Raw genomic sequence first — 17,947 nt, 5'->3', positions numbered from 1 at the left:
AAAGCTGGAGACAGAAGGTGAAAGACAGAGACAAATAAGAGAGAATGGACATGTGACGATGATGATGAGGATGATGATGATGATGATGATGGTGATGGTGATGATGCAGCAGCAGCCACTCTGTGGATCCACTCTGACGGCTATCGGGTGTCAGGCCAGAGCTGAGCTGAGCTTCAGCACAGATGATGTCAGGGCTAGGTGTGTGTGTGTGTGTGTGTGGAGCTATGCATATGTTTGTGTGGACTGTGTATTAGTATGTGGCTGTGAGTGCAGCTGTGTGTGTATGGGTATGTCAGTATGTGTGTGTTTGAGACAGTGTGTGTTTGTGTGGATGGGTGTGTGAGACAGTGTGTGTTTGTGTAAGCATTTGACTGTGTGTGTGTGTGTGTGTGTGTGTGTGTGTGTGTGTGTGTGTGTGTGTGTGTGTGTGTGTGTGTGTGTGTGTGTGTGTGTGTGTGTGTGTGTGTGTGTGGTCAAGGTCAGGCCAGAGAGCAGAGGGCCACCGCAGATCAATGGCGGCCATCGCCAGGAGAACGACAAACGCTCTCAACTGACATTTCTACGGGGAAATCACTCTGCGTAAGTGAGGAGGGATTACGTCAGCGGCCTCACCGCAGAGAGACGCTTCGGACCACCGTGAGCAAGTTTCTATGTGCTGGGAAAATGAAGCGAAGGGTTATGGATGCAGACCTCGATTATGATCACCACAATCCTATTATAACCCTCAAAGTATAGTTTTTCGTTTTCTTTGTGACAAGAGAGAAGGGATGTTATGACATTGTAGGTTTGGTTTTTTTGTTCATATTCATCGCAAGAACACAGATCCTTTGAGGGAGTTGAGTTCGCAAATCTTAAATTAAGCTCCAAAATGCTTTGAAACCAAAGAATAAGAACAGAGAAACAATACTGTTATGTTATTCTCTTCTTCTATGGTTTTGAAAACAGAGGACGGGTGAGGCCCGACTCCGACCGTCTTTCGCGATTCACACCGCGCTTCCCGCGAAAAGTTTACGCCCACGTAGGAGACTCACCAGAGGCCACCACGGTGCTGGCCCACAGCGTGTTCTCTATGTTGAGACTCTCGTGGATCTGGGGGTCAGAGTCCTCCTGTGGGGTGGGGGGGGGGGGGGGGGGGGGGTGGATAACACGTTAGAGTTCAACATCTGACTCGTCTTCACCTCCCACTGCCTCATTCTGCAATGCTAAAATGATGTCCTTTAAATGCTGCAATGCGAGTTTTTAATTGATATTTGTTTGTTTCTGATACTTTTGTGTACTTTGTTTACTTGTATTTTGTAAGCAACATTTTTGTTTACTTGTGCTTCATGTTATGGTGTAGAGTGTCATTATGGTTTTAGAAAAGCACCTTATGAATAAAATCTGCTATTATGAATTACATTTGTTTCGAAAAAATATGTTCTGTAGTACAGTAAGATTGTAAAAAACGAATCACATGTAAAAAGCACAAACACACATCCACACACACGAGAACACAGAATGACAACAAATACAGTAACGCTGACAGTAACGTCGGTAACCATGGCAACGCAAAGCAGTTAAACCAAGGAGATACAGATGACAGTTAGTCAGTTATCCAATCAATAAATTTGTTTGACATACAGTAGGCTGCATGCCCTCAAGGCCGGCACACAATCAGGGCAAAATTAATATCCAACTCATATCCGATCAATAAAACCTTCCTGGGTGAAAATGACACAGGACTCCCTGTTCGATTTGTTTCCCATGATTCCTTTGCGACTAAACCGTGGATAGGACAATATGAAGCTATCATTATAAAGGACACTGCATATGTGAACCACAGACAGTAATGGTTCCTTGATTGACCATATTTTTCTAATACACAGCTAAAAGGTTGCTGCCGTATGGATTCATAATTATAGTTAGCTCTGTATTGACGAAATGACTGCAAACGGTTTGACTGGATTTGTTGAGTCTTGTTTGTATTTGTTCAGGATTATTTGTATTGTTTAGTCAACAGAAATAGAGCATTCGTTATATTCTGTTTTGGTTGCAATAATAATCAATTCTGTATTTTTTTTTTTACAGCCAACATGTTAGAAAGAAGTTAAAGTTTTAAATTAATATGAATCAAGTATTTCGGTATTGGCATTGAATTGCAGGTATTTAATCACAGGTATTGGAGTTTAATTACACGTATTTTAATTGTATCGAAGGAATCAAACCAAATGTATTGGTGTTGGTAGAATTATTGAAAGAATAGCTCAACATAAGCCACAACCGCTGCCACAACAGACTTTGTCACAACAGTGCAAAAAAACGTCCTTTAACCTTCACTTCCATTGTTTCCGATGTCCCCGTTAAGTGATTCTGAGAGGGAGAGAGCCAGAGCCAGCCAGAGAGTTAAACAGTCCCTGGGGGGGCCTCTCATTTCATATCTCTCCATCCCTCCTCTCTTTTTAAAGACACAAATGCAGAGAACAGCGATAAGTACGTCAGATCCCGTTTCAGCTCAAGTTCCCGGCGTGATATAATAATTATGATACCCAAGCAGCCACATCCTGTCAATACACACTAGAGAGAGGAGCATTAAGGGGAGGTTTAGTCTTGGGTACCGCGGTGCCAATATGCTACAGCAGAACTTCTGGTCATTGTATGGCTCAGAGCCTGGGCCGGAAACTAAACTCATCAAGGGGAGGAGTTACACCTCGTTTCCTGTTTTGTTTGAGGTATTGTAGCAAAAATAACTAATTTGCACGAGCAGGAGAGGCTTTCAGAAGGGGATGCTTTTTTTTTTTTTACTAATGCTGGTCGAGTATGGGTTCTTCAATTACGTGCTTACAGAATCCCTGCCGGCAGCAACATGATCTGGTCGAAACAAATATGTGGCCAAAGAAAGTGAAATGCCCGGTTCCTCCAGAATCCAGCACACCAAATAAGGGGTCAATGTGTGACGATGGGGAAGGCAGGTCCCAGGACGGCCTACCGAGACTGACGAGGACATCCAGGTCGTTACCAGGGGGTGCCCCTGGTAACGAACAAACAAACATAATGTATATATGAGAGAGAGAGAGAGAGAGAGAGAGAGAGAGAGAGAGAGAGAGAGAGAGAGAGAGAGAGAGAGAGAGAGAGAGAGAGAGAGAGAATAAATGCATTGAGAGAAGAGAGAGAATGATTTGTAGATTGAGAGTAAGACAGAGAGGAAAAACACAGTTGGAGAAAGGAAGAGAAGGAGAGGGGATTGAAAAAGAGAAAAAAAACGGGAGAGATCAAGAGAGTGTCCAAGAGACAGAGAGCGAAAATTAGAGAGAGGGGAAGGAAAGAGAGCGAGAGAGAGCGAGAGAGAGAGCGCGAGAGAGAGAGAAAGGAAGCCCTTATCAAAAGGTAAGTTCATTTGCTGTGGGAACCTTTTTTCCCTCCCCCCCTCCCTCTCCATCCTGCTGGGCCTAAAAGCACACGTTATGCAAAGGAAGGCCGCAGAGGATGAATGAGCGCAGGAAGTGCCTGTTCACTAAGCCTGGTGTGTGGCCAAGAGTGAAGACGGACCACAAAGGCCTCCTTTGTGCCGGCCCGTCATCTCCCTGGGCGCTGCACTAATCTGCTATTAATAAAAAAAAAAAAAAGCATTACGGACCAGCGGAAGGGGACGGAGAGGGAGAGCGGCAAAAAAATAATAGGAGGATGGGGGGGGGGGGGCGGGGGTGTCCCCGGAGTAATAGGAGGCATGGCTGTAATACAAACACACACACGTGCGCGCGTACATGTGCACGCGCAAACACACACAAGTCGCCTTTGTTGCAGTGAGAGGACGCGGTAATGGAGATAAGCATCAAGTCATGTCAATCCAATTCCTGCACAAGATCTGGGTTTGTTGTTTAATGGCTCATAAATATGTCAGCGGGGCTTTTGCCCGTACCCGGGTGAAGTTTCCCTCGAAGCTGTGGATGTCCAGCTGGGGCTTCTGGGCGTGCACGAAGGCCCGGATGGAGAACAGGTCCTGGAGCAGGAGATAGAGGAGGAGGAGGAGGAGGAGGAGGAGGAGGTGGAGGAGGTGATGGAGGAGACGGGACAGGAGATTAGGTGTTGGTTACGGATCAGTCACACAATGCAGAATTCGAAATTAAATCTGCCATAAATGTTTTTTTTTATCTCTTCTGTAAAAGCATTGAATAGACAGGACCTCCGGTATAGCTAGTGTTTGTCCTCTGCCCACTAAATACCACAAACATTTCTTTGCACCATATTTCACATTTTATATCAACACCATCTTTGCTACTTTAGCTTTTATCATCCACAACCATAACTATGCGTGTGCTTAACCATATAGATGACCCTTGCCTTGCCTTCGTCGAACCGTTCGACCGCTCATTTGACGACCAAACACTCAGACTTTGCCAAAAACCAGCGAATAAACAACGTATTCATATGAAACAGATAGCAGGTCGTTCTGAGTGATTTATACTGTCCGTTGAAACAGCAGAGCATCTCCAAAGGACTCTTCTGCTGATACCTTTTAGATATGTCACAATGTTGTGTAGATTTACAGACATCGAAGACGCTCAGCGCACATTTGAAGCGCCTCACGAGGATGAGATAAGGGGGCGCGGATAAGACAGAGTATAGATTACCGATGAGGAATGTATACTGCTTCAACGGCAGATAAGAGACGCGAGATTCGAGTATAGAGTTTAGATAAGAGTCAACGAATCAGAGTATAGAGTTAAGATAAGACATGATAGAGTACAGGCTCCGACCATGACGAAGAGAGCGTACCACACAGAAAATACAAAACTACAATTTAAGTTAAAAACCGCCTTCAATCAAACCTCATTTGGGTCTCATTTTGAACCAATCACATCCTCCCATTAGACATTTGATGACACGGAAGCTCACTACAAACTGCCAGTTATTCAGGCAAGATAACCGAAAAGTTGTGCCTAGTGTCGATAAGTGTTACCTGGGTGAGAAGGAGAGATCCTGTTCCTCACAGAGATTGCAGTGGCACTTAGTTGTGACCCCAGTTGTGACCCAATACGGTCCGTCACGTCGGAGGCCTGACAGCTGAAGCCTCGACGTCGACGGCTGGGTCAAACTGCTGGATTAGATTTAGCTCAGTGCGTGGACGCGCAGAGGCCTGCTATTTCTTGTATTTATTTACACGGCATAACGTGCCACCAACATGACACCCAAAAGGGCTTTCCTTTGACACCGAACGGAAGACGAGCATTCCTTCAGAAACATTACACGCGGGCGCTACGGCTCGATGACTCGATGAAAGTTTAATCGTCTGATCGCATTAAGTACGGAAGACGGACCGACACGAAATCAAACTGAAATCTAAAGTGTTCAGTATCTGGTCCGGGCTACGACGCAAACCGCCGGTCAGGATTCTAGCGACTGTCGTCGTCACCGGGGAGTTTCCATGACGGCCACGAAGATGACTTGTCCTTAAGTGTAAGTGAACCGCCGGGTCCAAGAGGATTAACCTTCTCCGGGACTCTGATATCAACATCCACCGCTGAAAGGACGGAGCTCCATAAAACCCACACACACCTCGCCGCCGGTGTCCCTTCGCCACGACGTCAAAGACTATACCAAAAGGTTGTTTAGGGTGGAGCGTTTCAAAATATGTCTGATTTTATTAACAGTGACAAAATGGTCAATGTTGATCTTGATGATCTTGTAAGACATATAACCACGTTTAAAGAAAGGCTTTGGGTTCACCGTCCTCCTTGTGTGTGTGTGTGTGTGTGTGTGTGTGTGTGTGTGTGTGTGTGTGTGTGTGTGTGTGTGTTGTTATGTGTGTGTGTTGTGTTTGTGCGTGTTGTTATGTGTGTGTGTTATGTTTGTGTGTGTTGTTATGTGTGTGTGTTGTGTTTGTGTGTTGTGTGTGCGTGTTGTTATGTTTGTGTGTGTGTTAGGTGCGTGTCGTTATGTGCGTGTTGTTGTGTTTGTGCGTGTTGTTATGTGTGTGTGTGTTATGTTTGTGTGTGTTGTTATGTGTGTGTGTTGTGTTTGCGTGTTGTGTGTGCGTGTTGTTATGTTTGTGTCGTTATGTGCGTGTTGTTGTGTTTGTGCGTGTTGTTGTGTGTGTGTCTGTTATGTTTGTTTGTGTTGTTGTGTGTGTGTGTCTGTTATGTGTGTGTGTGTGTGTGTGTCTGGTATGTGTGTGTGTGTCTGTTATGTGTGTGTGTGTGTGTGTGTGTTGTTATGTGTGTTGTTATGTGTGTGTGTGTGTGTGTTGTTATGTGTGTGTGTGGTTGTTGTTGTTGTGGTGTGTGTGTTGTTATGTGTGTTGTTATGTGTGTGTGTGTGTGTGTGTGTTGTTATGTGTGTGTGTGTGTTGTTATGTGTGTTGTTATGTGTGTGTGTTGTTATGTGTGTGTGTGTGTGTGTGTGTGTGTGTGTTGTTATGTGTGTGTGTGTGTGTGTGTGTGTTGTTATGTGTGTGTGTTGTTATGTGTGTGTGTGTGTGTGTTGTGTTGTTATGTGTGTGTGTGTTGTGTTGTGTGTGTGTTGTTATGTGTGTGTGTGTGTGTGTGTGTGTGTGTTGTTATGTGTGTTGTTATGTGTGTGTGTGTTGTTATGTGTGTGTGTGTGTGTGTGTGTGTGTTGTTATGTGTGTGTGTTGTTATGTGTGTGTGTGTGTGTTTGTTGTGGTGTGTGTGTGTTGTGTTGTGTGTGTGTTGTTATGTGTGTGTGTGTGTGTGTGTGTGTGTGTGTGTGTGTGTGTGTGTGTGTGTGTGTGTGTGTGTGTGTGTGTGTGTGTGTGTGTGTGTGTGTGTGTGTGTGTGTGTGTTGTACATACCCCCACTGCGGCCAGCCTCTGCGTGCAGACGACCGCTATCTTCAGCTTCCAGTCCGTCTCTCCGTCCAGCTGGTCGGTCCTGATGAAGCAGGACCCTGGGGAGTCGCCATGGAGACATGATTACTGTCAAGGCCAATGGAGGACTAGCGCTGTACATGATGAGCATAATAGCAACACAATCAAAATAATCACCTATTCATAACAATCCCTCGTCACTCCATCTAACACATAACTACTAATAAAACCAGGTATCATATGCCCAAAAAAAATAATTATGAAACTAAATGTAAACGTAACAAATATTAGAAAAGGCCTTTTTTCGCAAATATTTTCCCAGTCCTTTTTAAGCTACAAGTTATGCTTGAATCATCACAATACACGCACCCACACACACACAAACGCAAAAATAAAAAAACGACACATATCAAGTGTATAAAATCAAATAGACACAAGTAGTGATCTGGCACCAGCTGAAGCGCTGCTGTAAGGGAATAGGGGGGGGTGGGGGCACCCACGAGACGTGCGGGTGACCCCAGCGGACAGGGGAGCCGTGGTGACCTGCATCGACCGCAGGGTTAATATTCTATATGGAGGCTGACGGGTAGGAGCGGCCATTTTGAAAGGGAGGGTGGGAATGGGTAGCTGTAGAACGCTTTCGCGGGGGTTAAGTGCGGGGGGAAAACATTATCGCATGGGACGTTGACATTAATCCCTGCATCCTGCCGTCACACAGCTGGCTGACACGAGCCAGTGCTGTGTGAGGGACACTACTGTACGGGGTGGGCTGTGTGTGTGTGTGTGTGTGTTTGTGCGTGTGCGTATGCGTGTGTGTGTGTGAGCATATGAGAAAGAGGGAGCGAGAGAGAGAGAGAGGGTGAGTGAGATACTGAATCTGTGTGTATTTGCGTGGGTGTATTTGCATGCCCCTTGAGAGATAGAGAAAGTGAGTGAGTGAGTGAGTGAGTGAGTGAGTGAGTGAGTGAGTGAGTGAGTGAGTGAGTGAGTGAGTGAGTGAGTGAGTGAATGAGTGAGTCTATGTGTATTTGAGTGTACGTGGGTCTGCATGCCCTTGCACGCGTGTGTGTGACGTCTGTGTGTGTATATTTGAGTATCATCTTTGCATGTATGTGTGTATGTATGCGTGTGTGTGCGTGTGTACGTGTGTGTGTGAGCGTGTGTGTATGTGTGTACGTGTGTACGTGTGTGTACGTGAGCGTGTGGCATTAAGACATCCACAGCTCACGTCGGTGAGACCTATTGGCACATGGGAGATGGATGTGCAGGGAACCATCCCTCCCGGTGTCCCCAAGCTGAGAGCCCCAACCTGGGCAGCCTCATCGATCCCCCCCCCCCCCTAACCCCTGGTCATCATCAGTCAGGATAGAGTGGTGGGGGGGGGAGGCTGTACGCATCACACAATGTCATCATAAGGTGTGGCCATTTGATTGGAGGGAGGTGGATGGAATCGGTTGTTTGGCTTTTGGTTGTTTTGTAAATTAGGTTTTGTACAATTATCATATTGAAAAGTACAGAATTTGTGTTGCATGGTAGATGCTGAATATGAATATTGTGCATGCTGTTATTCATATTGTTGGAAGGAATGACACATTAACACCAACATGTTCACGGAAAGACAGGCATAGACAGATTAATAATTATCATACGGTGAAAGAAAAGTTATCATTCCTAACGGTATTTGTATTTCTATTTATTCAACTTTATAGTAACTAAACTGAACCTCTGCAAACCCTTGAAAATGAGTAACGTCAGTTCATTTCTGCACCCACCGTTTTTCTCCGATGTTCTCAGGAAGATCATATCGGCGGGAATTCTCTGATTCTAGATCGGAAGCGAAAAGAATAAGAGAAATCATTGAAATCAACCGATGAGCACGACAGACAGAAGGTGACAGACAGTTATATCGAAGGCCGGCCTCCATAATTAAACGAGGCCGACACTTTGGCCAGGGAGCAGAAGCAGAGGACACCGTCTCAACCCTGTTTTCCGACAGGTTGTCATGGAAATTCAACTATTCCACTCACTCCATGCCAACCGATGCTCTCATTTCACTGAGGTGTCCCCTGAAAGATGACTAGTCTAGACAGCTCAGACTAGATTCTGCTCTGATTATGAGGATGCCTGCACTGGAGGTGACTTAGTGATGACCCTACCGGTATGCAAGAGTATCAACGGAATAACCACCAATAATTAATTAATCAATTTATACATTAACAAATGCAGGCTATTCCTGGAGTAAGTGGAAATAGTTCCCTGTTGAAGTATTTCTAGTATATTTTTACTGCACTATATTTTTATGTTTGGAGTAGGACTGTATAACCAGAAAATAGATCATAGATCGCAGGCTCTCTATACGGGGCTGGGTGATATCTACGATGTCTGACAGCGAGGACACAAGACATGACTTATTATCATACAAATCTCTAGGGTATCATCCACCAATTAACCGTCATGTGACGCTCACCTTCTCAACGATGATCATGTCCCCCACCTGGATGTCCGAGCTCTTCACCTGAACTTTACCTGGAAGAGGAGGAGGAGGAGGAGGAGGAGGAGGAGGAGGAGGAGGAGGAGGAGGAGGAGGAGGAGAGGGCATAATGGAAAAAGAGAAAATGTACGCATTACAATCGACCATCGACAAACAACTCTCCCGGTCGCATAAAAGACAGACAACGATCTCCGTGAGATGTGTTGTGTATGTTGCTCTTTACTAGTGGAATAAAACACAACGTATTGATCCCGGCGGTCAGGACAATGCGGGGGACTTTAAAAAAAGAAGGCAGAAAAAAATTGCAACTGCCTTTTTTTTTTTCTTTTCCTTCCATTTCTGCGAGATTGATTACCTCTGCCGACCCTAACCCCACACCCTCTTGTTTTGCTCTCAGGTCTGACAGATAGACAAACACAACAGCCAAGAGGTTCAGCCTCAATTATATCCACTCAATAACCCTCCATGTCCCCTCTGCTCCACACACACACACACACACACACACACACACACACACACACACACATGCGCGCCCCCAAACACACAACCCCGTACATACACTGAAACACGCTCGCACACACAGCCAACCACGTACACACTGAAACACAAACACACACACACACACGTATGTACATACACTGAAACACACAACCACGCATACACTTGCACACACGCACCCTCCTCACACAAAAGCGCGCAACCCCCCCCCCCCCCCCCCCCCGCCACACACACACAACCCTCATACACACATGCACACACACACACACACACACACACACACACACACACACACACACACACACACACACTTAAAGGAGAGGGGGTATGGAGGTGGCGAGCCCGTGCTACAGTCACAGATATCCCACCGGGGACTCTGGTACACGTCCCACCGAGGGGGCAGAGCTCAGATCAGACAGTCTTGAGAAACTGGAGACGAACAGGAGAAGAAGATGAAGAAGAAGAAGAAGAAGAAGAAGAAGAAGAAGAAGAAGAAGAAGAAGAAGAAGAAGAAGAAGAAGAAGAAGAAGAAGAAGAAGAAGAAGAGGGGGGGTGGTGAAAAAAACAACAAACAAAAATCAATGCAATTACAGAGAGAGAAGTGCCTTTTGTTACAAGCGTTGATCTGGTGGAGGGCCATCATTTAATTGCATGAGATGGGGGGGGGGGGGGGGGGGGGGGGAGGGAAGGGAGGGAGGGAGGAATGAGGGAGGAGGGAGGGAGGGAGTGAGGGCGGGAAGGCAAAGAGGGAGGATTGAGCGAAGAGAGGATTGAGGCAAGAAAGGAATGAGGGAGGAGGGAGGGAGGGATGGTAAGGAGGGAGGATTGAGGGAGGAGAGGAATGAGGGGGGAGGGAGGGAGAGGAGGGAGGGAGAGAAGGCCGTTCTCCCGCTCTGGCGGTCTATCCTCTAACAGCCTCACCAGCAGTGCATTAGAGGTCAGTGCTACCTCTGTGGAGAACGACCATTAGAGGCACTTCCCATTCAAGGTTCCGTGATTCCGGACACGTACGTGAATTCTCAAAAATCGCAAATATCCCGACAATGACGCTCCGTACAAAGGCAATCCAATGAACGAACCTATATACGATCCGCCCTGTGTCGTTTCCAAACGAGACATAAAAATAAACCGGATAACGAGGCAGCATAGACCAGGTCGGCGAATCACAAACAAGAACTGCTTCACCACCGAAAAACTAAGTTCCAGTTCTGCAGAGGTGGGTAGAACCGACAGCGCTGGCAGAGGCCCCCGGGGGCCAGCCACCACCGAGACCACCCCCCCCCCCCCCCCCCCCCAGAGGTTCCCCCTGCCGGGCCAGCTGTGGCTGCGGGCCGCGCCCTCACCTCTGACGGTCAGCTTTTCGTAGAGCTGGCCGTTCATCTCCTTGTCCCGCTGGAAGCGCCGCACCTCGTCCACGGCCTCGCGCACCATGGTGACCGACAGCACGAACACCTGCAGGGCCAGGGTGACACCACTTCCTTTCACCCTTTCACTTTCACTTTGTTTCTGGATGCACCTGATACTGGTGGCACATGGTCGGACCGAGCTGTTGTTGTTGGTGACTGTCTCACAGGGTTTGGGAGTAACGTCTTGTGTGTTTACATATTGTGTCACCTCTTTTTCTCGAGGTATAAGCGATAAAATTAATAGAAAAATGAATAACTTTTAATAAGATCAAATTTAAATGCAGTAATGTGTCAATTCTTCGAAAATATGTTTTTATGATAGCAAACAGAACATATTATCAATAAAATTGAATGAAAGTGTTATTACTATAAAGTATAAAACCAGACATAAAAAAGATAAAACATAGAAAAAGATATATTTGTATTGTAGAATAAGAGCGGTTTTATCCAGTCTGCCGGTTTCCTTAACAACAGAACCTCAGAAACATGCACATGCGTACCAGGGGAGCCCAGTACGTGTACAGGTAGCCGATGGACATCGACGGGACAAACTGGGACAGTGCCACCACCAGGAAGTACAGGTTGAGGAAGAACTTGAACTGCTGGTAGAGGACCTGGATGAGAGAAGCAAAACACGGACCGGTTACACAGGAGCGGGAGTCACGTTTAACCTGGAGTGACCCTGCTCCACCCTGAAGCCATTCCGGGGTTTGCCTTGTTTATTCTCAGCTTTCAAAAGCACCCCGTCAAACACCGGTAGATAATCCACCATTTTCCACCGAGCAGAACCAAAATGACACGCGTGCCTTAAACGGACTCCCGACCAAAACCCACGATCCGTTCAGCGACACACGGGCAGAAGGTGAACCAGCGGGGGGGGGGGGGGGGGGGGGGGGGGGGGTCGAGCCCTGCGTCTCTACCGATGCGCGATCGGTTTGTCTTTATCAGGCGGTCAGTCGGGGGCCCCTACTCCATCTTAGACCCCACAAAGGGGGCCTTCGACGAGGTGTCAGAGTGAGGGTCCCTCCTTTGTCGTCCCTCGCTGCCTGCCACTACCTCGCCTCTCGGGCAGAACCTTTAAGCAGGGCGGGGGCACGCTATTAATCTCCGGGGGCGATTTTGAATAATGATAGCAATAATGAGGGTCCGCCGTGTAGTCACAGATTACCGGGGGACACGGCGATCGATGGACGGTACTCTGTAGTTAATGAACCCGCCGACCTTTAGAGAAAGATGCACGCGGCTACGCTCAATCTGAGCGTATTTAATAATTCAAGGTGGAGCAGAGAGAGGTGGAGGGTGGAGGTTGCGGGGGGGGAGAGCGAAGGAACAAGAGGTGTTTGGTTCGCTATCGACGACGATATCTACTCCTAAAGGGCCAGACGCTTGACATTTTATGGCTCGGGCCAAACTGTTGTGCGCTCCTGAATCATGAAGTCCCCGTTGCTTCCTAATGAGGAACTCGTGCGGCTCTGAGAGGGCTCCCCCAGAGAGAAGGCTCATCTTCTTAGTAATGGCCCAGAGGTATGGACGAGATCCATTAGCATGAACCCGGTGGATATGAGGGAAGCTGTTGGTACCGTGTCAAACATCCGCCGTCTGGGAAAGGAGGGATAAACTGCCATGATTCATTTTAATTGTTATACAGCGCATGCAACTGTTTTGTGATTTGCTTTGATTGTCGGTAGTTGACCCCCTTGCCTTGTCACTGTACGGAATGACCATGTTATACTACAAACGTGATAATATATGTAATGACTGGTTGGTGCCGGTACAGGAAGACTAGCAAAGCCATCAAATCCCCACAGTTCTCCAATGAGCATTTACCCAGAGCCTCCGACAAAGACCTTTCTCAAAGCATTAAGCCCACGAGTAAGTAGCCAAGTGCAATAACATTAATTTGAAGTCATTTAGCAGGCACTATACAAAGAGACCGATAGTTGAGTCCTAAAAGAATAGAAGGACACAATCAATATTGGAACAAGTGAAAACATTTAAACTGCTGCACGAGCAAGTTTCTAAAGGACCAACTGGACCGAGTGCCGTGCAGCTGTAGGCAAGAACAGAAGCACCAGGTGTAGCCTCCTCCTCCTCCTCCTCTTAACTTCCTCCTTCTCCTCCTTCCTCCTTCACCTCCTTCCTCCCTGCCTCTTCCCTTCCTCCTCCACCCCCCTCCCCTCCTCCTTTGCTTCCATCCTCCCCTTTCTCCCTTCTCCTCCTCCTCCTCAATCCCTCCTCCTCCTCCTCCTCCTCCTCCTCCTCCTCCTCCTCTCCCCCCTGTTCCTCCACCTCCTTTCCTTCCTCCTTCTCCTCCTCCTCCTCCTCCTGCCTCTTCCCTTCCTCCTCCTCCTTTGCTTCCATCCTCCCTTTCTCCCTTCTCCTCCTCCTCAATCCCTCCTCCTCCTCCTCAATCCCTCCTCCTCCTCCTCCTCCTCCTCCTCCTCCTCCTCACGTTCCTCCTCCTCCTCCTCCTCCTCCTCCCGTTGATCCTCCCTTCCTTCCTCCTTCTCCTCCTCATCCTCCCAGCCTCTTCCGTTCCTCCTCCTAATTCCCTCCCATCCTCCCTCCTCCTCCTCCTCCTCCTCCTCCTCCTCCTCCTTCTTCTTCCTCTCCCCTCCTCCGTGGACTCACCCCAGGCACGAAGGTGATGAAGTTGTACTTCTGGTTCTTGATGGCGTTGCGCGGGTGCTTCTCCTCGCACTTCTCCGGACAGCCCAGCCACACGGAGCGCGCCTTCAGCTCCTTCTTCCTCCAACACGTGCGGGCCAGGCAGTCACAGCAGCTGAGAGGCAACACAACACAACACGTTGGTCGTTGCACTCAGCACGCACACACACACACTCGGTAGTAGTGACCTAGGTTTGACTCCAACCTCTAATTATGATAATCATAACACATTTTATTTCAGGGCGCCTTTCAAAACTCGCAAGGTGTCCTTACAGTTAAGACGAGCAACTACAATTCAAGTGCTATGCTGTGCGTCATTGACCGTCCATAAAGGGAATTAAAGCCCATTTAAAAGTATATATCGACATTGTACCTAATTGTATAATTAAAGTTGTAGTGTATTTCTAAGGGGTTTATGTTTCTTTATTCTTAACTATTTATTTAAGTGTATTTTCTTTCTCCTTGTACAGCCATCAATTTCCCAGGTTTTAATTCGCTGCACTTAACAAGTGTGTGACAAATAAAGAATTGGAAGAGCACTTGAACACAAAAGGCCTGGGGTGAAGCTCTGAAACAGGTTTGCCTGTCCACCGTCCAGATACATTTTCAGCGAAGCTCAATGACGTCTTCCCATGATTTATTTATCAGCTCTGTATCCAAAGCAAGGATATGAAGCGAACCAGCAGTAACGAAGGCCACATATCCACTGTGAGCGCGGCCCGTATCTATATACACGTGAAGGACATCCATTTCTACTGTTTATCAGTATCTAGTATTCTGAGCGTATCTATATCTACAGTCTTGGGTGTGTAATCACAAACTGCCACGCAAGCAAACACTTAATAATAATGACATCCAATCTCTTGAGGTTAACAAAAAAATAACTGTAAACTATACTTGCAATCTTCATGGATTGGAGACGGACCACAATGACCGCTCATGAGGAAAACATGTTTGTGTTTCCTTGAAGTTTAAGAGTTCAGGTTGCCCGATTTTTGCCCGAGATTCAACAAAAAAATAAGCCCTGTCCCCATATTATTATTCTCACGTCAAACGATTTCTGTCCATTATGTCAAACCGGTGTTCTCAAAGCATCGCCGTGCCAAGGGAACCATCGAGGATGGACGTATTCCTGCGTGCGCAGACCGTTTTACCTGCTGCTGAATGTCTCGTTCTTTGTAAAACCAAGCCATTGGTCAACCAAGTCATTTACAAAATTAACCGCCTTGCCCGTCCACATAGCATAGACCTGGTGCTTTCAGGTACATCCACTTTGGAGCTTAACCGAGTGTGTACAAAAGACCAACGAAGACCAAACACAAAAATGAAAAACGAGTTCAACTCTGAAAGCGTTGAACTTTAAGCCGATGAGCAGTCGTGAGAAAGGCCCCACGTTCCTGGTAGAAATGCCTTCTAAAAGGCCAATCTTCTCTTCAGTATAGAGAGAGACAGCGTTAGGATCATGTGGGATACTGGTCATCGTGTGTGTCAGACAAACATCAACTCCTTATCCAGCATGCAAAACAATACACGTCAGCCAATGGAGGGGCTGGAGTCGTGTCAACAGAAATACTTTAGTAAACACCGCCGGGCAGACTTTTCCGTTACCTGCTGGAGCTAGAGAGGCTCAATATGACTTTATCTTTCGCATATTTGTGAAACGGCATTGAGTGTGTGTTTAACGGTTTGATGTGGGGGGGACACACACGCCGGCACACAGACACATGGACACACGGACACACAGACACACGCTTTTGTCAAGTTACCAAAACATAAAACCAAAAAAAAAACAAGGTATTTGTGTTGGCTTGGATGTCGCTGGCTTCATCGCTCCCCCAGCCCAGATTCATAAAAGAGATAATTTGTGCAAATGAATGTTATTTAAATACTATGCCATTTGAATAGGCAGGGGTTTATTCACCGTGAATTATTTGTGTTTTATAATCCCGGGCTAAGCACACACAAAATTACTGGAAAGCATCAACCTGCTCAACTGTGTAAAATCCGATTTGTTCATTAGTGGAGGCAGGGCGAAAATCAATATCTGGCGTGGGGGGGAGATTCATAGGCGATAACAAAAACAGCCCTCGAAACCCAATATTAAAATTCAACCGAATCCACGGAAAGTTACCCTTTTTCCTCGCACCACCAACTGCCACTCAAACAACGCTCTGTTGACAGACGCCATTACACTTCATTGCGGCCGGCGTCAACAAATATTCCCCGTGTGCGTTGCCAAAACACAGATGTCATTTAGAGGACGAAAACCTGTCAAATGAATCATTAGGTGGATAAACGGGCGATCTGTCTGGACCACCGGTGCACATCCAGCCACTCCACTGGAGCAACACAGCCTTGCCCTCTCTTTGCATTTCACGCACAGCCACCGGAACGTTTGAAATCCAAGCCGGGGGTCGTTGGCATGGGTACCGGAGAATGTACACCACGCTTATTATGGGATAAGCCCCGAGGCTACATAATTGGATAGCATTTTGCTAACAGTGTTATCGTGATGAATAATACTAAAGCAATGGAATTAGCAATGATGTGAACGATAAAAAACCACAACAGTGGTTTATTGTTCCTTAGACCTGTCCTAGAAACATGTTGACAGAGTCTAATTTGGTTGGGAGATAAATGAAATAAACTTTGATATACCGACAAGACCTGGGAATGTTATTTACTGACGAGGAGTTACACAGTAAATCTTTGATGACACAGCAGCAGTTTCATCAAAGTCCCAATAAAAGAACATTAATTTATAGTGAAGATATGCATTATTCTTAAGTGTACATATTTAACCAATTTTCCAAAAAAAGGAAATGACAACGCTTCCTGTTGAGACCCCCGTCTCCCGAGCAAATTCCCCGTAAACATATTACAAGCACACCGCATCCCCAGTTTTAATCAAGCGGCGGCCTTCCGTGTTTACAGGCTGAACCCATACATAATTAAAAACACATTAACGACCCGACAACTATTTCCAAAGGTCACGACGCAGACTACGACTGCCCTTAGGGTCTGTGTGTGTGTCGGGCCGTTCTCTCTCTCTCTCTCTCTCTCTCACCCTGACCGCACTCACCTTCCACACAGCATCCTCCAGCCCCCCATGAGGAACCAGCCCAGGCCCCGCGGCCTACGGTTCAGCCGGGTGCGGGGCAGGGCCTGGTAGTCGCTCTCCTCGTTCTCGAAGCCTTCCTCCGACATCATGAGCGGCATCTCGTCCAGGTTGGACGAGTCATCTTCGGAGTATCTGGGAAGGGGACATGGAATAGGGTTTTGGAATGGAGCCGACTAACCGGACGGCTCGGTCCGTGAGGAGTCCACTCGCTTTCTTAAGACTCCTCGACTCTCCGTCTTCACTCCATAAAAAGGTGTTAAAAAGCCCCGTCAAATTGAACCAAAACCTGAGCGCAACACGCAAATAGAACTAACCACCCATCCAATCGTTACAGCGAGACTGAACAATACCATGACGGATGATCTGCGCAAAAGGAAAAGAGGAAGAGCGAAAACGCGATTTCATTGAGCACAGTATGATGCAGAGACCTGTGTGTCCATTCAGTCCGAGAACACATTAAGCATAATGGCCTCAGAACAGCAAAACAACTTTGCCAAGCAATGGGCTGCAGTGGCGTCAGTAGCCAGACTGGGCTACACACACCCTCAAGGGGGCCGTGAATATGCACTCTAACATCGAAGTATGGGGAAGTAGCCATCCCTCTTCTGTATTCAAGTACTGCACAGTGTTGTGATTCAGCATTGTGGTATGTAGAAGTGACCGCTTTTACTTCTCCTGCATACAAGGGTTTGAATTGTGCAATCCCAGACATCTTTTTATTATCAGTTTCAAATTTCTTCGAATGAACATCCCCCTGCTATAACGTCTATCGGACGTAATACATGGCCGGAGAGGCCGACGTGTGACCGACAGCTTGGCTAAACGACGACCCTACTGCTAGGTTCACATCAGATCAGTATATTCACCAGCCGGCTGTGCACTGTGAACACAACTCAGGCCCTGTAACTTATCCACTTAGGCGACCTAAGTGGATCTCCAATTCATCAGACACCCACCCAGCT

At 47.0% G+C, this 17,947-nt stretch overlaps 1 protein-coding gene across 7 annotated transcripts in view; it reads right to left on the bottom strand.

Annotated features, from left to right (window-relative positions):
- The window catches only part of atp9b (ATPase phospholipid transporting 9B), a 51,683-nt gene that overhangs the window by 31,374 nt on the left and 2,362 nt on the right, over positions 1–17,947 (bottom strand). For 5 of the 7 annotated variants that reach the window (XM_030347183.1, XM_030347188.1, XM_030347186.1 and 2 more), the window contains exons 2-10: positions 16,947–17,117; positions 13,829–13,979; positions 11,698–11,811; positions 11,135–11,243; positions 9,270–9,328; positions 8,575–8,626; positions 6,788–6,882; positions 3,896–3,976; positions 1,032–1,107 (exon numbers count right to left, since the gene is read on the bottom strand). In XM_030347183.1, coding sequence (XP_030203043.1) covers positions 1,032–1,107; positions 3,896–3,976; positions 6,788–6,882; positions 8,575–8,626; positions 9,270–9,328; positions 11,135–11,243; positions 11,698–11,811; positions 13,829–13,979; positions 16,947–17,117 — 908 coding nt within the window. Of the gene's footprint in view, positions 1–1,031; positions 1,108–3,895; positions 3,977–6,787; positions 6,883–8,574; positions 8,627–9,269; positions 9,329–11,134; positions 11,244–11,697; positions 11,812–13,828; positions 13,980–15,018; positions 15,312–16,946; positions 17,118–17,413; positions 17,626–17,947 lie in introns of those variants that run through there. The other 2 variants (XM_030347182.1, XM_030347187.1) reach the window with 2 other exon arrangements.

Source organism: Gadus morhua, chromosome 22 (genome assembly GCF_902167405.1).
Source record: "Gadus morhua chromosome 22, gadMor3.0, whole genome shotgun sequence".
In the NCBI taxonomy this organism is placed as follows: domain Eukaryota; kingdom Metazoa; phylum Chordata; class Actinopteri; order Gadiformes; family Gadidae; genus Gadus; species Gadus morhua.
Note: the sequence above shows the minus strand (reverse complement) of the source record. Positions and strands in the feature narration are given on the sequence as shown.